Source organism: Notolepis coatsorum (assembly GCF_963971535.1).
Source record: "Notolepis coatsorum genome assembly, chromosome: 1".
Classification (NCBI taxonomy): Eukaryota; Metazoa; Chordata; class Actinopteri; order Aulopiformes; family Paralepididae; genus Notolepis; species Notolepis coatsorum.
The window spans coordinates 273,910,147-273,933,002 of record NC_140165.1 but is presented as its reverse complement, the minus strand read 5'-3'; the positions used below and the strand labels follow the sequence as shown (position 1 = coordinate 273,933,002).

At 41.8% G+C, this 22,856-nt stretch overlaps 1 protein-coding gene across 2 annotated transcripts in view; it reads right to left on the bottom strand.

Annotated features, from left to right (window-relative positions):
• The window catches only part of tyw1 (tRNA-yW synthesizing protein 1 homolog), a 444,264-nt gene that overhangs the window by 58,312 nt on the left and 363,096 nt on the right, over positions 1 to 22,856 (bottom strand). For both annotated transcript variants that reach the window (XM_084324651.1, XM_084324652.1), the window contains one exon: positions 14,647 to 14,814. In XM_084324651.1, the coding sequence (XP_084180777.1) occupies positions 14,647 to 14,814 (168 nt within the window). The remainder of the gene's footprint in view (positions 1 to 14,646; positions 14,815 to 22,856) is intronic.

Sequence of the window (22,856 nt, the reverse complement as noted above, 5' to 3'; positions counted from 1 at the left end):
TACTGATTATCGGCCGATAGCGATCGGTGGCCGATCGATCGGGGCATCCCTACTATATACCTTAAACAAATGAAGATCGTAACAATGTAATGTACATTATCCATCTTTCCCATTTCTTCCGAAACTTTTCCTGTTGCAACCTAAAAGAAAAAGTAATTATTTCCATCTTAAAAATATCATAAATAATATCAATCCAATCCGTTTTGTTTATTGCACTTTTATTACACTTTTGCTGAAAAAAAAGTGCTGCATTGGGTAAATAGGCATTTAAAGATAGCGGCTTGTTGACATTTTCTTTGCAGGAAGTGTATTGGCACATTCAAGTTCTGATTGGTTGAAAATTGCCTTCATGTTCGCCACCTACTGCCATCTACTGCTTTGGCAGTGTACTACATCACTGTGCTCAGGTGCCAAAAACGAAAGTGTGACTCGCCTACCGCTACGTTGCGACCTGGAAAAGCGAAACTCATCTGAAAAACTAAACGAAAACATCAGTCAGTCTAACTGCAGCCTGAGACCAGCCTTGAGTCACTCGAAACTGCAAGATGAATGGAACACCACCAGCAAAAAAGAGGTTCATTCAGAGGACGCTACTTTTCAACAACGCCAGCAAGACCTCACTGCCGCCGCCGCCGCCAGGGAGCAGCTCCAACGCCGCCTCCGACGAGCTGCCGCCGCCGCCGCCAGGGAGCAGCTCCAACGGCGCCTCCGACGAGATACCGGATAGCACCAGCGTCAGCGCCGCAAGCAGAACCGGAGCAGCCAAAAGACCAAAAACATATCATTTCCATGAAGAGTGGGAGGAGGCTTACTTTTTTGTTTATTTCAACGCAAAATCAGTCTGTCTGATTTGCAAACAAACCGTGGCTGTGCCGAAAAAGGGTAATTTGGAGCGGCATTATACAAAGATGCACAAGAAACACTGCGCGGATTTTCCTCCAAAAACAGTCCTACGAAGAACAGAACTCCAGCAGATGAAGTCTTCACTAGTGGGACAACAGTCCACTTTTACGAAGCCCAACACCAAGGCAAAAGCTGCAACAATTGCATCTTATCGTGTCAGTCACATTCTCGCTAAAAAGAAAAAATCCTTCAAAGACGGTGACTGTGTAAAAGAGGCATTGACTGTGGCTGCCGCTTTCTCTCACATGAAGATCATCAAGTCCAAGTACAGAACCACATTGACAGATGACCATCTTGTGGACTGCCTGAGGCTTGCAACCAGCTCCTACAACCGAGACGTTGAAAAACTAGCTTCCTCTTCCCAGTGCCAGCGTTCTCACTAAGGTAGAGACATTTAATAAAAAATTCAAAAAACAGATAAAGGAGAACTATCAGTGACTGTTGACAGACCTTTTTGTGGAATTGTTTTTTTTGATTGTATTCCATTTTGCAATGTGACAGCTGTTTACACATCATTCCTATTCCCTTTTAATTGTACATATATTTTTGTTTTGATTGTATTGTTCCACTTTTGCTTTGGCAATGTAAACATATGTTTTCTCATGCCCATTGAACTGAGTGTGTGTGTTGTCAGTGTGTATGCAGAGTGTGAAATAAACGTGAGAAGTTACAGTTACAGTCTTGTCATTCTTGTAATTCCTACACTACACTGTTACAATGATATATAAAATAGCATATTATATTATATACCCATTCAATATGCACATGACAGAAAATATTATATGCCATATAATATTTTCTGTCATGTGCATATTGAATGGGTAATACTATTACTACTGATTGATTGATTGATTGAAAACTTTATTAACAGATTGCAGAATGGATACAGTACAGTACAGCTCAATACATACAATTGTTAAGGGGATGCAGACCAGAGAAAGACTTTCGTCTTGTTTACATCAGGGTCCCCCATTTTCAATTCATCATATATACTACTACTATATATATATATATTAGAGGTGGGCATAGATTAATTTTTTTAATCTAGATTAATCGATATGCAATCCTGGATTTAATCTAGATTAATCTAGATTAAAATGGCTAAAGAAAATAAAAAAAAGTCTGCCGAAGGCATTCAAAATATGTGTGTTCTACCCAAATAATGACCAGAAGTAAGTCCTTACTTTTTCTTTCCTCCTTACGTTTCTCAGGCCACGTGGCCCATTACACCATGAGCCCATCTCCCGTTTCCAAAATGCATTACAGACTGTTTGAAAAAGCGGTTTTGCTATGATAATTGGTAATGAAATATCAAAATAATGTTCAATAAGATGTACTTGTGTTTAATAAGTTGTTTTATTCAGAAGTTAACACAAATAAATAATATTACCAGTACAGAACAGTACAGTATCTAGCACACTCTCAGGAGCAAAACAGAAAGAAGCATTTCAAACTTGAACTATGTGACATGGCTTGACTCAATCAGTCCTATCTCTATTTCTCCTTCTTCCACCAGTCACTCAGGCAGACCAGCTTGTTTTATGTAGCGGTCTCTACTTATAGTGCCTATAATATTTTTCCCGTTGGGTGCCAGACAGGGCCAAACCCTGCCAATGCAAATCAAATTACCTTTTTAATTGGTTAATTAGGCCTATAGCTCCGGCATAAGACTGTACCACATAAAGGTAGCCAAATAATTTAATTAATAGTAGGCCTAGACTACTGAGCAAGCTAAATCATAGGTTAGTTTGCTAAAAATGTAACAATCAATTACCTTTTCATAAATTCAAAAACCACTCAAGAGTCATGTTCAATTCAAAATCAAAATGTCCATGTATTGGATTCAATTCAAATCATAAGCAAACATTTCATAAAACAAACAATTCATTTTCAGTCCAGCATGTGTGTTAAACCAGTCCCATAAACCAGTCAGGTCACTCAATTCAGTTCAGCCCGTGGGGCAGCGGTGGCCTAAAGGTTAGAGAAGCGGGTTTGTGACCGGAAGGTTGCCGGTTCGATCCCTGGGACCGGCAGGAACACCAACCGCTGAAGTGCCCTTGAGCCCCAACTGCTCCAGTGGAGTTGCTCAGTGGCCAATGGTGTCAACTGTGGTTGTACTGGGCAGCTCCCAGGTGTGAATGGAACTGTGTGAATGTGAAGCAGGGCGTTCCTGAAAAAGAGCATCTGTGCTCAGCGAACCTACCCTGGGTAAATAAAGGTAAAAAAAAAAAAAAAAGTATAGATTAATGGCGTCAATTATATTATCGCGCGATACTAGTCTCGCGTTAACGCAGCATGTTAACGCCGTTAACGGCCCAGCTCTAATATATATATATACTAATACTAGTCGAGAGTAGGACAAATTTGGGCTGGTAGCTCTCGGCTAGGTGGCAAATTAAAAAGTAGATCTTGGTTCAAAAAAGGTTGGGCACCCCTGATCTAGCAGATCGAAATCAAATAATTGGAATTCTTTTTCTCCAGACTCATCGGCCACAGGTAAGAGGAATCTAACGTTAATTCCAGCTCAATGTGCATTTATTTCATTGCAATCCATCCGATCAACGTATGATGTCGTACTAAAGAAAGCCGTTACTGACAATCAAGGAATCATAAACAACCCCCCCCCCCCTTTCCTTCACGCATGATGGAGCATAATGTATAGCGATCATATGCATTTGAATTTTTTTATATAGCGTGTATAGGAACGAAACAGCAATCGATTATGTATAATATGCGTCGGGGCCTATAACTTGCGTTCTAGGAATTACTGCTCTACACTCTAAATACATGCTTATATTCACGACGGTACTAACACGACAATGTATGAATGGAAAAATATAACGTTCCCACATCCGGAACGATAGATACCCAATGTTGAATGGGCCATAGTAATGTCTATATACCTATAATATTTAAAAAGTTATAGCCCTGCAAAGAAGGTGAGAGACTCCATAGGGTTACAGCACTGGCAGAGAGTGGTATAAGATGGGCAAACTGCATGGCAGACAATGTGTTAACAATTGTATGTATTGAGCTGTACTACCCATTCTGCAATCTGTTAATACAATTTTCAATCAATCAATCCCCCTCCAGTACACTTTCCCACAGCAATATCCTGTCTACCTTTACCCCCCCCCCCCCCCCCCTCTTTCCCAACTACTGGTTATCCCTAGCCCTTTTGTAATGTATAAATGTCGACGTACACTTCTATTCTGGGAGCCACTTCTGGGGGCCCTAGGCCAGGCAAGGCCAAGTCTTCCGGTTTGGTCTTCTGAAGCCAACTCCTGTTATTTATCTTAATACATTTAAACAACAAACTATGACCAGCGAATTATTATTATCTAAAGATAGTAAGTTAGAGTGTTGTGTTCATTCATAGTTAGAGACACTAGAGCAGGGCTATTCAACTAAATTGTTCAGGGGGCCACATTGTCAGAAACCCAAGGGGCCAGGGGCCGGACTGCCACGGCGCCTCCCTGTGCTATGAATATATGTACACTTGACACAACACGCAACCACATTTTCACAACTTTTATTTAACTACATTGCAAAAGTAGTATACTTTTCAAAAAAAGTGCTTAATTTATGTGCCACATCTGCAACATCTCCTGCAGAAAGTGCTTCATTTATGACTGTGCAACAACTGCAACATCTCCTCTTCAACATTTCAATATAAAAATAAAATAAAAAACAAACAAGTGCATGATGTGCATCTGAACATTCTAACATCAACACTTGAACAAAAAAACACATTTATAGTGCAGCTGAGCTTATGAAAAAGTGCTTCATGTCTGTGCAACAACAGCAAATCACAGCATCTTATTAGCACTTATTGTCTTAACTCTCAAACATCAGGGGGTGGGGGGCAGACAGGCCTAGCCTACATACACACATCTAATGAGAGCGATTGCACTTCTTTGACTGGGCAATGGCAGAGAAAGAGGGTTCATAGGAAGTGAGGGCTACCCGCAAACAGTGATGCAAATGCTCATTTGTCAAGGAGGCACGTTGCTTGTTTTAATGGCATTCATGTGAGAGAAACTGGATTCACAGGTGTATGTTGAGCCAAACATTGTTAGCACAGATATTGCCAGCGTTTTTATTTTGGGGAATGTCTTGACATGAATACACTTTATCCAAAATGTTGTGGTGGATTCATTCTCAAGTGCCTGCTTCAGAGCAGATGATGCTTGCATGTCAATTATTTCAAGTTGCAGGAGACCTTCATCAATGTGAAGTGATGCAGGGAACTCTTGTCCTTTTGTGGAAATAGCAGCTACATTGGCAAATGGGTTGCTCACAAAATGCATCAATTCTCTGAACATGTCAAATTCATCAAATCGACTTGCAAAGTTTTCCCTCAATTTATCAATGAAATCTGTCATTAATTGAGTGACTTTTGGCTCAATTGTGCGTGTTAACGTTGACATGAAAAGAAAAAAGTAAAAAAAAAAAAGATTATTAAAAAAATATTAAAAAAAAAAAAAAAAATGTATTATCATGTAATCTTTGGCGGGCCGGTCAGAATCATCCCGCGGGCCGGATCTGGCCCGCGGGCCGCCAGTTGAATAGCCCTGCACTAGAGGTTGAGTAGTTTCTTCTGATATATCACATTCACACTCCCAAGTGATTAAGATTAACTCCTTAACACTTTCAGCGCCAATCACGTAATATTACGTGTTTGCTTGCCAACCGTTGAGCGCCAAAAATGTAACGTTACGTTTTTAGATAGTTTTTTATTTTAATATCCTATACACTCTCACGGACCTCAGTGTTACCATTGTAACTCATTCTGAGACCTCGAGAATGTAATTCTGATAGTCACGTGACGCGGTGAAGAAGATGGCCGCTTGAGAGAGAGCTGCTCGCAGCGGCATCTAATTTATATCCGAAAACAGTATCCTTAGTCGGCAAATAGACACAACAAAGTCGTCATAGAGGAGCGATCATCTTGGGAGTCTGAAAATGTCGAGCAAACAGAAAAATCCACCTCAGAGTACCACTAAAAAGGAAGGTTTACGCTCGGGGGGTCCCAACGTGGACCAAGATGGCGATGATGAATCTCCTACTACAGAAGAAAGTGCAAATTCGACGGGGGAGGACATAGCGAATATTTTTATAATCCTGAAGAAAATATCTAAAGAGATGCAAAGCTTGGGTGAAATTCGCAAAGCCACCATGTCGATGGAAGGGAAACTGACATCACTCGTGTCAAGGATCAGTGACGTGGAGGGGAGACTGGGCTTTCTGGAGGACGCCGACAAACAGCTACAGTCTGAACCACCCGCTACCAGAGCTGAGATGGAGGCTATCCGTGATAAAATGGACGACATGGAGGACAGAAGCAGACGCAATAACCTACGCTTCGTCGGGATACCGGAGGGCAGCGAGACAGGGGACGCAAATACCTTCCTCGAGAATCTCATACCGGAGCTGCTGGGCATCACTACCCCCGCTAAGGGGTGGTACATCGAGCGTGCTCACAGACTGACTCCCCGCTCCGCCCCGGAGGACCGAAGCAGAAGCCGCACGTTGATCGCAAGATTCTTTCGCTCGGGAGATAGAGACAAGATCCTAAGCGCCTCGCAGGAGAAGGGAGAGCTGAGATGGAATGGAAAAGGAGTCATGATTTTCCCTGACTATTCCAGGGGCACACAGGCTAAGAGGGATGCCTTCAAAGACAGCAAGAAAGCCCTACATGAACGGCAGGTTAAATTTGCATTGCAGCGCCCTGCCACACTCAGAATTGACACCGGCGAGGGATCCAGGCGCTTTGACAACCCGAAGAAAGCCATGGATTTCATCCGAAGCTCGCTGAGCAAGCTGGCTGGCTAGCTCGCTAGCTTATCTGAGGGCTGATAACCTGTTCAAGGTCCAGCTGAGTGCAGCGGTATGAAAGGGAATCATCCTAGCCGGTAAGGTGTAGTATATTGACTGTGAGCCAACTGGGGACTAGCCTACTACAAGACTATTGAATAACGCAGTGACTTGGTTACTTGCTACTTATCCCCCACGTATGACATTTGCGGTATGACTTGTTCTATATTCGCTCGTTATGTATGAGCGGGGTTGATATTTTGATTTCTTATTTTGATTTCTTCTCATTTCCTTTTACTAGCCTACCGGCTGTCCTTCAATATCCCGTTAGCGTTCCTTTAGCGTTAAACAAGCTGGACTCTCGCTAATTCATTGAGAATGAATGATGTCACTTTATGACAAACGTGCGCAAACTTTTGCCAAAACAATGCCGCGAGTGGGCGGCGCTCAGAGCGAACCACTCTACCGACGGATCATGGACCAGAATCGTATCTGTCGGTGTTTTTGTTTTAGTTTTTTTTTTGTGTTTTTTTCATCACGCTATGTTTTGTTTACAGCGTGTCATGGTTTTTTCTATTGTTTTTTGTCAAGAGCCCTGCGTTTGTCGACATGGTTAAAAATACTTCACTTAGTTGTCAGTATATCATCGGTCATTATTACTATTCTACACGCCCATGTCTGCTCAGAATAATAATAAACTGTGCCTCGCCACATGGAATGTAAATGGATTGGGTAATGTAATCAAGAGGAACAAGGTACTTTATAAATTGAAATTCTCCAGGTATGATATAATGTTTTTGCATGAATGTCATTTGTCATTGGATGAATCAAAGCGCTTATGTAAGGGATGGGTGGGTCACGTGTTCTGCAGTGCCGGTACCAGTCAAAGTAGGGGAGTCATTATACTAGTGAACAAACAGCTGCAATTTAAATGTCTGAGAGAACTCAAAGATGAAGAAGGGAGGATTGTCATTATTTTGGCTGAGATTCAGGCGAAAGTATTTATCCTAGCCAATACATATGCTCCTAATGGGGATGTCCCAATGTTTTTTACTGACCTGGAATGTAAATTAAATGTCATGGGTGACTATCCAATCATATGGGCAGGGGACTTGAATATTACTATGGATGCTGTTCTGGATCGAAGTATACCAACCACTGCTAGACCCCCCAGATCAACCTTTTAAATTAAATTGAATTAAATTGCAGCTGTTTGTTCACTAGTATAATGACTCCCCTACTTTGACTGGTACCGGCACTGCAGAACACGTGACCCACCCATCCCTTACATAAGCGCTTTGATTCATCCAATGACAAATGACATTCATGCAAAAACATTATATCATACCTGGAGGATTTCAATTTATAAAGTACCTTGTTCCTCTTGATTACATTACCCAATCCATTTACATTCCATGTGGCGAGGCACAGTTTATTATTATTCTGAGCAGACATGGGCGTGTAGAATAGTAATAATGACCGATGATATACTGACAACTAAGTGAAGTTTTTTTTTTTTTTTTTTTTTTTCTTGTCCTCACTGTTCTATAGTGTTGTTTTAATTAGTGACTCATGATTTTATCCAAATTCTTTTATTCTACTTTTTCTATCTGGTTTCACTGTTTTTTTAACTGCTGTTTGTCTATTGTCATTTATTTCTGATTTTGTTTTTATTGTGTTTTTATATTAACCTGTAGTGTAAAGCACCCTGTGCATTCGTGCTGTGAAGGGTGCTATATAAATAAAGGTCATTCATTCATTCAACCTCCACAGTGGGAGGAATGTGTTCTGCATTGGGGCTGGTAGATGCTTGGCGTACTCTAAATCCTGAGGGGAGGGACTATACTTTTTTTTCTTCGGTTCACGGTGTATTCTCAAGGCTTGATTATTTTTTTATCTCTAAAGATCTGCTCCCAGCTACATTGGCCTGTTCAATTGGCAACATTATAGTGTCAGATCATGCAAGGGTGACCCTTGAGCTGCTCCCCATTGACCGTGCAAAGAGGTCCTCTAGATGGAGATTTAACTCGTCTCTATTGCAGGATACAGACTTTAAAGCCATGCTGAAAAATCAGATTGATATGTATATAGAGACAAATGTTCCTTCTGCGCCATCAGCAGGGGTTGCTTGGGAAGCTCTGAAGGCTTTTGTGAGGGGTCACGTAATTCAATATGCATCATATAAGAAAAAGCAGAACGCCAAAAAAATTGGCCATTTAGAAAAAATGCTGCTGGTTGCGGAGGGTCAGCTCAAACAAAAAATATCACCAAATAACTTAAGGCTTATAACTCAATTAAAGTATGAGTATAATTGTATCCTTTCACAGAAGGTCGAGTTTGGATTGTTTAGGGCCAGGCAGAATTACTTTGAATTGGGGGACAAAGCTGGGAAGTTGCTGGCCAGGTATATTAAACACAAGGAGTCATCATCCACTATTTCGGCTATTCAGGTACAGGGGGGAGCCGTCGTGACTAAGGCTAGTGATATTAACAATACTTTCAAAGAATACTACATGGGTCTTTACACTTCCTCTTCCAAGGCGACACAGCAGGAAATTCCTTTATTTTTTAGCGGGCTGGATCTCCCTACATTAGACGCGGCTCAACATGAGTATTTAGACGCCCCAATAACAGAAGATGAAATAGCAGAGGTTATCAGGAAATTGCCGTCCGGTAAAGCGCCGGGGCCTGATGGTCTTACAGCTGAGTTCTTTAAATGCTTCTCAACAGAGTTGACACCTCTACTGCAGAGTATGTATATTGAAGCTTTGGATAGAGGCTATTTACCCCCCACCCTATCACAGGCCTTGATATCTTTAATATTGAAAAAAGATAAGGAACCCTCCGAGTGCAAGAATTATCGTCCAATTTCCCTGATTTCCCAGGATGTAAAAGTGCTTTCCAAAATACTGGCAAACCGTTTGGATGGAGTAATATCCTCCCTGGTGCATCCTGACCAAGTTGGGTTTATTCGCAAAAGAAATTCATCCGATAACGTCAGACGCCTTATCAATGTAATGTGGGCAGTCAGTAGCGATAATGAACCAACGGCCGCCATCTCACTGGACGCGGAAAAGGCGTTTGACAGCGTAGAATGGGAGTACTTATTTTCAACCCTGGAGGCGTTTGGTTTCGGTCAGACCTTTATAAAATGGGTGAAGTTGTTGTATAACCAACCAGAGGCAGCGGTGCAAACAAATGGGATAATCTCCTCATATTTCAAACTAGGCCGCGGGACACGCCAAGGGTCACCCCTTTCTCCTTTGCTCTTCTGTTTAGCGCTTGAGCCCCTGGCAGCAGCTATACGTAAGGACCCAAGTTTCCCTGGAGTTACAGTGGGGGGCACGGCCCAAAAACGTATGCTTTATGCAGATGACATTTTGCTTTTTGTTACAGACCCAGGCAATGCTGTACCCGCACTACTCAAGACAATAGATACGTTCTCAAGATTTTCAGGGTATAAGGTTAATTGGTCGAAGTCGGAGGCTCTTCCCCTAACGTCCTACTGCCCCAAATCACTATTTAAAGAGGGCTCCTTTCAGTGGCCTGAAAAGGGTATTCGGTATCTAGGGATTATTTTCCCCAAGCAAGTAAACGACATTGTTAGTGTCAACTTTGACCCACTACTAGTGTAACTGAGGGGTACAATTCCCTGACTGTATTGAGAGTATGGTATCATTAAACCACTACTTAGTTATGTACTTTAATTACTGGCCATACAGTACACGGTATATCTGGTGAACACCCACACAAGAATACGGCTTAACAAAGAAAGTTCTATTTAGAAGTATTTATTATTAGAGCAGCAACAATAGGTTACAAATTGAGAATTATGAATTGCGTTTATATGGCGAAGAACACTTAAGTAGGTCAAGAGCGTAAGTCCATGAGCATCATAAGATGGGTATAACTGACACCACCTGTAGCATAAGAATTACATAAGGCACACTCGTAGTCAGCTGGAGATACTAAGGGGGTTCCCTCCGGTTGTAAGCCAGCAGGGGAGAGGAATGGTCGGGAGCAAAGTCTGGATCAACGAGGAATAAAGAGACTCCAGATACAGGAGACAGTGCAATAATCCTTTGGTCCGTAGACAAAGCAACAGCTATACTCCGGTATGCAAGACAGCATGGATGAAAGCTAGCCAGCCTCTGTGGGTCCTAGAGGCGGGCTCGATGGTGCTCCTCACAGGGTAGATCCCACACAGCAGTGGGGTAGACGGTTCTCTGCTCCAGCAGCCACAGTACCAAAGCAATATAATCCAGCCGGAAAAGGCTCTGCATTCGCCGGTGTAGGTTCTCCGGTGTACATATCCAACGGTTCTCGTCTAGGACTCCTCGGATGGCGGCACGAGTTTAGGCCGCCCAGCCTGGATAAGTGCACTAGCTCGGTACAACGAACCGGTGGTAATGCTGGTCACTGTAGAACGGTAGCCGCACGATACACTATAAATAATAGACTATTACTTTACAATAGAATAAGTCGAACTCGACGATACAGCGTTAAACTCTGACACTTTAGCTATCTATTCGCACGCGGTTCTCAAGGCTCTATTTAGGGGCAAAAGGGGCCCACTTCACGGCACGTTGTATCGTGGTGAAGGCTTCAACGTTTTGGGTCAACTGTTACTTTAGGCTAAGTGCTTCTGTATCCACCTGCAACGTATTTATACGTAAGGTGAATAATCTAGTGCCAACCTCAGTTCTGTCTCGTATTACTGCGCGAACCTGGACATGTTGAGACATGTCTTAGCGGTAGCTTTGAACTTGCCATTGGGGGTATGGCCGTTGGCGCCTAGGGGTCGCTGTCCAATAGGAGAACGAATATTATGGTCTGGCCTGTACCTAGGTAAAGGGATATTCCGTGTATATATACAAAGAATATACAAGGGCTATCAGACGATATACAAATATTATACAATATATCTCAAGTAATAAATATATATATTCGGTTTAATCTGACCCTTTGTAACAACTAGGCAAAATCTCAGCGGATGTGGAGAGATGGGCTCCCCTTTTCTTCTCACTATGAGGCAAGGTTAATGTTCTTAAGATGAACTGCATTCCCAGAGTAAACTACCTCCTCCAGTCACTGCCGATAGCAATACCTAGCAAGTATTTTAAACAATTTGATAGAATATGCAACACATTCCTGTGGAACGGTAAAAGACCCAGGATGCGTATTGGTAAACTACAACAGCCTGTGGACAGAGGTGGCCTGGGTCTCCCCAAATTATTACTATATCATTATGCTTACAGTTTCAGACATATGACACAGTGGGCCCTGCCCCCTGAGAGAGCGCCTCCATGGTACATAATGGAGCAGTCGGTATATACACGGCTGCCCCCACTGTCGTATATTACAGCTAAATTACCACCAACTGCCCGAACTCACCCTATTATCTCTCACATACAGGCCGTATGGAAGAAGGTGTCTCGCATCTTTCATATCAACCCACATTTAAGCCTGTCAGCAGGCTTATGGGCTAACCCAAAATTGTGTATATGCAGATCCCCCTTTATGTGGAAGGAATGGATAGACAAAGGCATCCTCACCCTGGGGGACCTCTATGAAGACGATGCATTAAAATCTTTTGAAAAACTGATTCAACAATATCAGCTGGCCAACAATCAATTTTGGAGATATTTACAATTGAGGCATCTTCTCATAGGCACAGTTGGCTCGCCACAGACCCTCCCCCAGGGTACAGACCTGCTGAAAAAGATTTTGGCTATTTCTGGGTTGGGACATGAGGCCTCGGTCTACTATTCCATGTTTATCGACAGGGAGGGCAGTAGGATATCCTCTGCTCTCAAAATAGTCTGGGAAAAGGATCTAGGGGTCACATTTGAGCAAGAGGACTGGGATATAATCTCGGGGATCCCCAAACAGGTGTCCAGGGATATTAGAACAAGGCTAATACAATTCAAGATCTTCCACCGCATTTATTGGACCCCCTCTAAAATGTATAGACTGGGCCTGAAAGAGAACCCAGATTGCTGGAAATGTCACACAGGGGAGGGGGACCTAGTCCATGCACTCCGGTCATGTCTGAAAATCAGAGATTCTGGAGTAACATACATGACTACATCACAGAGGTCACAGGGACGGAGTATGATTTCTGTTCTGGTTTATATATCCTGGGGGATCCCTGCAGTCTTAGCCATATCGCAAAGCCCCTAGCTGACTGGATACAGACTAGTATTATGATAGGCAAACAGATCATAATGAGAGGCTGGAAGGCACCAGAAGGCCCGTCATTCCGAGAGTGGAGTGGAGAACTGGGTATGGTAGCTGCCTATGAGAAAATATCTTTTAGTTTAGGAGAGAAAGGAGACAAATATATTAGCAAATGGGGGAAATATTTGCAATTTCACTCACTATAAAAGGAGGAGGGGCACACTTGTCTAAGACAGCGACGATGCACATGAGTATATAATACCTGACAAATGCACCATGTTTATGTAGACAAGAATGGCTCTATGTTTTAATGTAGATTTATTTTTTCGTTTGGTGTTTTCTTTCTGTTTTGGTACTACTTCCCATTATATTCTCGGCTTAGTCTAATTTATCTTTCTATTTTTTATTTTTTATTTATTTTTTGTTATGGTAGAATTCTTTGTTTGTTTAGGTTTACTTATTCTAATGTCTTTATTTTTTATTTTAATTTTTTTTCTGTCTCCCCCCCCCATATGGGGGATATCAGTGTAACCTAGACGTTAGGGGTCCAGGTGTCTATGTTGTCCTTCAGGACTGACCCATGCTGATGCAAAATATGTCATTCATTGTATTGTCCTGAAGTACTGTGTGCAAAAAGAAAAAATATGCAATAAAGTATAAGTCATAAAAAAGAGAATGTAATTCTGGCCGAATCCTGCTAGGTGGCAGTATCGCCTACCCTTTGAAACCTTATTTCTTTGATGCATTCATGATGAAACATAATACCTATTATATACCTTTGATTTTGAAATAGTAACGTGTCCAGGGGAGCAACGCAAATGACTTTAGCAAAATTCACATAGCGCTCCATAACTCAGCTTTCAGGAATTAGCCCGGATCACTCTGAAACTATACAATATTCACCATGGGATAACACGCAAACGTATACATGAACAAATTTACTCTTTTTTACATGTTGGATGAGAGATAGTGACTGTCAAATGAGCCATAGTATTGTCTCCATAGCTATAATATAGAATATAGATATAGCTCTGCAAACATCGTGACGCACAGTGAAAATGCCTATCTTTTAGCATGGCCCATTGACTACAGGATGAGGATAATAGCTGGCGCTCAAAGTGTTAATTGTTATTAGCGGAATATGAGTTCATAAATATCTCGGCGGAAACCGGACAGAGGTGCAATGACCAGGACTGTAATACACACAGGAAATTAGCATGATTATTAAATTGGGGAGAAAATGGGATAAAAGGGATGAAAAACAACTGGGTTATATGGTTCTTCTTGGCTTAAGGCTTAATTGTTTTTCAGTGCTTAATGGTTCACAGTAATCAGCACCAGGGCACTTGGTTGATTAATTTGATTGATCCCTTAATTTCTCTATCAGTTTGGGAGATCTATTTGTGGTGGACCAGCATGCTATTATTCTTTGGGTTGCCAGATAATACAAAATAAAATAAAAACACATGCTAGCGTGCATGAGGAAATTAATTGCGCAAAATGATTGATGATTTTAAAAGGTCACTTCACACCATAGCTGGACTCGATTCAAACAATTCAAAATGCACACCGAAGCTACAAATTGTTAACATCACAGTAATTCCTCATTATTAAATGATATAGAACAATCATCTCATCTCTGTTTGTCAATATAAACATTTAGAAGGAAAATCACTTCTTGAAACAGAAAGCAAACTGATCCCATCACCCTGGCCTGCATACGGTACACACATCACAGTGGTTTACCTTGGTGTGTGCGAGGAGAAGACAGTTGGAGTGCTCGTGCTCGCAGGCGATCTCATACTGAGGCAGCATGTGGGCTAGCTGCTGCACGAAGCCCACCACCTCCTGGTGCCAGGGCACGTTGGCCATGGTCAGGCTGCTGGCAGAACTCTCCCCACAGTATGTTACGCCCTGCTTGGACAGAGACAAACAGGTATGGTAAGATAAGGTAAGGTACTGTAAGATAAGGGGGCGACGGTGGCTTGAGAGGTAGAGCAGTCGTCTGGTAATGTTCCCGGTTTGATTCCCGCTCCTCCCGGGCAGCACGTCAAAGTGTCCTTGCGCAAGACACTTATCCCCTAACTGCTCCCGATGAACATGTTGGCACCTTGCATGGTTGCCTCTGCCGTCGGCGTGTGAATGTGTGCGTGAATGGGCAACATGTGAGGAACAAATTGTAATACGCTTTGGATAAAAGCGCTATGTAAAATGCATTATTTACCATTTTATTTATAAAAGGTAAGGTGACCTAAGGTAAGATGACGTAAGGTAAGATAAGGTAAGGTGATGTAAGATGGGATAAGGTAGTGTAGGGTAAGATAAGCATATTTTTAAGCATACAGGAAGATGTCCTAGTGTCTGGAAATCTGCCCATGTGATCCCGTTACATAAATGTGGTGTTAGAGATGATTTAAATAACTACCATCCTGTCTTGGAGCCTTTAGTGAATTGATTGATTGATTGGTTGAAAACTTTATTAATAGATTGCGGAATGGGTATAATACAGTACGGCTCAAAACAACTGTTAAGAGGATGCAGACCAGAAAAAGACTTCCGTCTTGTTTACATCGGGGTCCCCCATTTTCAATTCATCAGGACATTTATGAAATACAAGACATACAGATATACAGAACTGTGTAGTAAAAAGAGATCATACAAAATATATACATCTGAAGGGGAAGAAACTGTACATTGGGGGGGTTTGGACATTTACAGAGACAAGTTTCTAATTGCAGCCACCCGTAGGTGCTCTTTGAGAGTGGTTTTGAAGGAGGGTAGGGATTCACATTCCTTCACGAATGTGGGTAGGGCGTTCCACATTATTGTGGCATATTGCAAACGTGTTTAGTCCCTAGTTTGAGCCGGATCTGGGTTGAACATGATTTGTGGAACTCCCTCTGGTGTTGTGGTCGTGGAATTTACTGACCTTTGGGAAGTATTTCGACATGTACATGGGTATCTTAGTGGTGTAGTGTATCTTGTAGACCAGGCCCATTGTGAGTTGCTGTACTCTGTCGTCTACTCTAAGCCATCCTAGGTTGTCAAAATGGGCAGGGGTAAGGTGGGTTTTAGGAGTAAGGTCAAGCAGTAGTCTGACCAGTTTGTTTTGTGATGTTTGTAGTCTTGTTTTTAGGGCCTTTGATGTGCTTTGGTACCATGAGGTAGGGTAGGGGTGGACCGTGGACGGTATAAACGGTATGAATTTGCGCTACGGTATGGATTTTGACTATACCTTGTGACCGGTAGAGCAACTCTGAAGTAGCAATGACGTAACCACAGTGTGGAGGGAGGGGGCTGCTAAGTGGAGCTAACGTTAGCTTGCTGAGGCAGGGCTCTACAGTGTGACTATTTCACTCGCAAAATAGATATGTGCGAACTAGAAAAATTATTTAGGAGCACAGATGCTTTGCGTAGTGAGCGTGTTGATTGATTGAAAACTTTATTAACAGATTGCAGAATGGGTACAATACAGTACAGCTCAATACACACAATTGTTAAGGGGATGCAGACCAGAGAAAGACTTTTGTCTTGTTTACATCAGGGTCCCCCATTTTCAATTCATCAGGACATATATGACTTACATGACATAGACACTACTGCTACATCTATACATTTATGACGTACCAGATTTGCAAATACAGTACTGTTTGTGATACAAAAAGAGTCCAGAAAAGAGAGTATATACATTTGGCGTAAAAACTGTACATTGGAGGAGTTTGGGTAGGTGGGGTGGGGTTGGGTGGGTGGAGGGGGGCTGTACATTGGAGGTGGTTGGGTGGGGTTGGGTAGGAGGGGTGGGTGGGGAACACTGTACAACTGTACAAGCAAAACTGTACATTGGAATATTGACAACCATACTTGGTCATTTACTGTACATTTGAGTGTCAACGCGCAATTGTCATTTCATAATAGACACGGAACAGAGCGGACCTTCAATTCTAGAAGCGAACTAGCCCTGCGTTGCACACAGCTGTGTGACAACTTCTCTCGCGAGTCGCGCAGTTTCTATGTGTAATGTAAACTCTGCGACGGGTCCAATCGTCTAATCCTCACTATTCTGGAATGCCCACGTCGCGCTAAAACATTATGTAATGTTAACTGTTGATGTAGCCTTCAGAAAACTAACGTTAGCTAGCTCCTAGCAGCCTGTTGATGTAGATTCAGCAAGCCAACGTCAGCTCCACTCTAGCAGCAGCCCCCTCCCTCCCTCTCTCTCTCACTCTCTCTCTCACTCTGTCTCCTCCATCCCTCTCTCTCTGTCTCTGCTAACAATCCTGATTCGATTCTTAAACCTATTTCATTAAAAAGGAAGATATTGATTGCCATCATTAGCTATAGTATAGCTCAGCAGCTGTAACAGAATAATTTTATTATTTTTGATTATTTACGTTTTAAGTAGGGCTGTCAGTTTATCGCGTTAATTAGATTAATTAATTACACAGCAAATTATCACGTTATGAAAATTAACTCAAAATTATTTACAAAAAAATATATATATAATTTTTTATTTTTTAATCTCATTCATTCCATTAAAATGTAGAATAAACATTTACAGACTTTTTTTTTAAATGGTCCATTTGCATGTTCTTGGTATCTGAATCTATGGATCTCAGGGAATGTATTCCCAGTGTCAGAAATGTTAATTGAGTAAATTGTAATGAACCAAATGAGAATATCAATTAAATTCTTTTTTTTTCTTTTTTTTTGTGACTGTGAATAACACCATGCTAAAATTGACCATACCTGGAAAATCTAAGCAAATGAATACAGGGAAGATGATTAAACAGAATGTTTTGTAGATACAGTACTGAATTCTGCCATCCGGACACATGCAATTTGAAATATGATTATAGAATATAAAATACCAGGCCTAAAATGGTTATGCGATTAAAATACGATTAATTATATTAATTAATTACAAATCCTGTAACTAATTAGATTAATTAATTACAAATCCTGTAATTAATTAGACAGCACTAGTTTTAAGTTAAGTTAAACGACAAAAAAAGCCAGCGATGGACCGACATAACAAACGCTGTCACTGTTTACTTGTGTAATGACATGGTTCCTTTTCAAACTGTCGATAGAAAGGGCTTTAAAGACAGATAGGCGTTACGTTACCTGCCTGCAGACACTTGAGAAAAGGTTTTGCAGTTTTGCACAATACATGTTCTTAAAATACCTCTGTACTATGTGAAATATGTCCTAGTAATTTACCCCTTCAGAAGCATTTATATAGACATTTTAAGATAAGTTAATATACCGTGATGGTGTAGCTTTCTATGGGGTGGTGGAGTTTAGGTGCACTTTAGTTCTGTGTGTTGTAAATAAGTTAATGTAAGTGTTGTTTTTTATGCTGTGCATTTATGTGAATGTTGATTAGTGGTAGTTGAGCTATGATTAGCGGCACGGTGGTGTAGTGGTTAACACTGTCGCCTCACAGCAAGAAGGTCCAGGGTTTGATTCCCGCTTGGGGACCAGGGCCCTCATTCATCAACGTGGACGTAGAATATGTTCTATTTTCACACGTAAGCACAGAATGTAGAATCAGTGCACGCACAGGAAAATCGGGATTCACCACACGTGCGTACGCAGGTTCTACGCACACCTGTCATGATGAATATGACTTTGATCCTACGTTTGAGCTTGTGCACTGTTTTAAGTATTTGCATACCAGAACCGCCCCGATTAACCATATACGGTAATGGAATACCCCCATGAAATGTGGAAAAATGGACTAAGCCGAGGGAAGCGTGTTATGAGAACGGTGATGTCGGATATGATATCTATAGTATTAACCATTGCTGCCTGGGCAGCGCAAACACTAATAAAGACCGTGCTGGAATATGACTGCCTTTTCCCGTGTTGTTTGATTAATACCCAGTGATTAAAGTTCTCCTCAATTTTATTCCAAATCGCGATGGATTTTCCGTCAATTTTCTACCTGCTGCATATGATTTCTAGAGGCATACTACAATCTATTTTGATGTCAGTATTGGGTAGCCTATATAAACAATAATACGAGAGCATATACAAGAACAATGAATCTCACTGCATGTATGATGTAGCCTGCCTTTCAATACATGAACTTGAATTCCATCATGTTTGTGTGCGGGACTCACAAGGCTGTTGTCACAATGGGTGGTACCGGTACAGTAATAACAGTCCACACAATATCACGATGGACCATGCCATAGCCTATGTTCTATTAGGACATGATCTGTGACGACAAATGTTCTAGAATGTTTGATTAAGATATCATACTCTGACAGCATGCCTATGATCATTGATTGGTTCCTACCTAACAGGGAGACAACAGGTGGTAGATATAAACGGAGTACTCTCCAGTCCTCGGACAGTAGAGTGCGGGGTCCCACAAGGGAGTGTTTTGGGTCCGCTCCTCTTTCTACTGTATATAAATGACCTGAAAGCAGCTTGCTCATGTGACCTTTTTTTATACGCAGATGACTCCGCCCTACTAGTGTCTCACAAAGACAAAAAAGTGGTTGAGCAGACATTGAGTGCAGAACTAGAGAAGGTTAGCGACTGGCTAGGCCACAACAAGCTGTCCCTCCACGTGGGGAAGACTGAGTCAATTTTATTCGGGTCAAAGGTCAGGCTCAGAAAATCGCCAGGTTTTAACATTAGAATAGGAGATACTGTTCTCACAGACAAAACATCTGTGAAATATCTCGGTTGCGTCCTGGAAAACAGCTTATCAGGGGAAAGCATGGCTCACCAAGCACTTACAAAGATAAATAACAGGACTAGATACCTAGCCAGAATCTCAAATTTTTTAGATCAGTCAGCGATGAAGATTCTTGCTGGAGCTCTCATACAGTGTCACTATGACTATGCGTGTGGCTCCTGGTACAACAGTGCCCCCAAAAGTCCGAAAATAAAACTACAGACATCACAAAACAAGCTAATCAGGGTAATACTAAGGCTACCTGCTCGAACCCACCTTGACCCATCTCACTTTGAGGTCATGAGATGGCTTAAGGTGGAAGACAGAGTAAACCAGATAGGGATGTGCCTAGTTCACAGAATAGTGCATGGGGTAGTGCCAGTGTACTTTAACAATTACTTCAACCGTATCAGAGACACCCATGCTTACCAAACAAGGCGCAGCTCAACTGACTTTGTGCCAGTCAGATTCAGGAGCTGTATGGGGAAGGAGTCATTTTTATATTCAGCAGCTGTCTATTGGAATAGTCTGCCCAGTGAACTGAAAACCATAGACAGTGCCGTTAGATTCAAGTCCAGCCTGAAGACATGGCTCAAAAGGGACTATACCTAGACACTTAGCTTAAGGCACCCTTGCATGTTGTATGAGTCTGTATGTATATAAATGTTAAATGGTATATGTGATGTGTTGTGATGTCACGTTTTGTATGATGCATGTGTTAAGCATCACATTCCCCCACCCCCCTACAAGGACCACAATGGAAATAAGCTCTGAGCTTTTTTGTGTTACATCCTTGGCAGTATATCCCGACTGTGCTCTTCTGTCACATGTTTATTTTTTATATTGTCAAATAAAGTCATTCATTCATTCATTCATTCATTCATTCATTCATCAACAAAAACGCGAACTTGAATCCCATCATATACATAGTCTGTCCACTATCTGGTGTCATTGCAATGCGTTTTCTATTCTTTCTTATACAGTAAAAAGGGGGAAGAACACTATATCGTGGGTGTTCATATGACTTGTATTCTGCTTACAGCTTCGAAATTCCACTTGTTTCGTTTAACGTAAAGCCTTTTAAATATAATCAAAACGTTCCCGTGTTTCTGCGGTCTGTGCGCAAAATAATAACGAGTTGAGATACGCGGAGCGCAGTCAGTCAGTAGCCTACACCCCGTATATTCCGATAACGCTATATAAACCATGCTGCATTCATTCTGAGAGAAAGATCTATTATTCCAAATGCTATTTATAGGGTTTTGACCATAATTACACTACTGTTGCTATTTCACAATGAACTATAATGGATTACGGGGGTCATACAGAACACACGCCAGTGTCTTTATTTCCGCCTTGGAACTAATGCAGAACTGAGGAGCGCTTATGCGTAGTAACGATATTCTACCACTGGGCGTCAGCTAAGTGTGCTCTGACCTGTGCGTACACGTAAGCACGGAGTCAAGTTCAAGTTGAAATTGATGAATCCCACTCTTTGCTTAGAAATGATCGTACGCACAGGTTAAGCACAAATCTGTGCGTAAGTCAGGTTGATGAATGAGGGCCCAGGTTTCCATGATGCCAGGTACTCAGGTGGGGTATCTCCCGGGCCTTTCTGTGTGGAGTTTTCATGTTCTCCCCGTGCTCGCAAGGGTTTCCCCCCCGATAAGAGAAACCCAATGGAAAAACATGCACAACAGATCGCTAACGCTGTGGCGTCCTTGACGAAGACGGACAGGAGCACTTGGATTGGTCCCCGGGGCGCAGCTGACGTTGACGCCCTATCTGCTCCCGGCTGCCCATGGGGGGAAGGACAATGGGATGGGAAAAGTGCAGAGAGACATTTCATCGGCGACTCAGTGCATGTGTGTTCCTGTGGGTCGCCCATCTCGCGTGTTTGTGTTAAACTGCATGACAAATAAAGACTTCTAGTCTAACAATTATTATTATTATATTATTATTATATATTATATTATATTATATTATATTAATAATTATAATTATTATAATTATAATTATAATTATTATAATTATAATTATTTATAATTATTATAATTATAATTATAATTATAATTATTATTATTATTATTATTATTATTATTATTATTATTATTATTATTATTATTATTATTATTATGTTTTCACTTCGGATGTATGGAGGCGCTTTATGCTGTGCGTTTTTGTGAATGGAGATGTATTTTTAATTCACGTGTGATCCGGGGCCTTAGCGAGGAGTGGGCTGTAATTGGTCGATATACGTCACGTGGTGTCAGTGAAAGTTGTAAACAAGAAGATGCGGGGAATTTGACAGCCAGAGAAGGGAACGAGAGGCAACTGGTGAGTGGATGTGAGAGTAAGCGATTTGTTTTCAGAATGATAGTAGTGTTGTGGTGGTTATTGACTGAATGTGTGTTTTGTTTCAAGGTTTGTAACCTGTTGGAGAAAAATTAAAAAGGCTTTCGACAACTGAGTGGCATTCTGTCCATCCCTTCACCCCAGCTGCGGGCGTATAGCAGCACACTTTGCCAACCTAGGATGGCTTAGAGTAGACGACAGAGTACAGCAACTTGCAATGGGCCTGGTCTACAAGATACACTACACGACCAAGGTACCCATGTACATGTCAAAATACTTCCCAAAGGTCAGTGAATACCACGATCACAACACCAGAGGGAGCTCCACAAATCATGTAAAACCCAGATTCGGCTCAAACAAGGGACTAAACACGTTTCGCAATTATGCCACAACAATGTGGAACGCCCTACCCAAAGCTGTAAAGGAATGTGAATCACTGCCCACCTTCAAAAACACTCTCAAAGAACACCTACGGGAGACTGCAATTCAAAACTGGCCCCTACAAATGTCCTAACCCAGTTGTACAATAAAGACCAAGCATGGCTTTGTCAGTATTCCAATGTACAGCCCCACCCAACCCCACCCCACCTACCCAACCTCCTCCAATGTACAGTCTCTATGTCAAATGTATGTCAGTATTCCAATGTACAGTGTCCCCCCCCCCCCCCCCACCTCCAATGTACAGCCCCACCCGACCTCCCCAACCTCCCCCAATGCACAGTTTCTATGTCAAATGTATATACACTCTTCTTCTGGATTTTTTTAGTATCACAAACAGTACTGTATTTGAAAATCTGGTATGTCATAAATGTATAGATGTAGCAGTACTGAGTTGCTGAGTTTGTTATTTGATCCAAAGAGAATGGACTTTGTTTTACCCAGGTGTAATGATAGTTTGATGCCAGAGAGG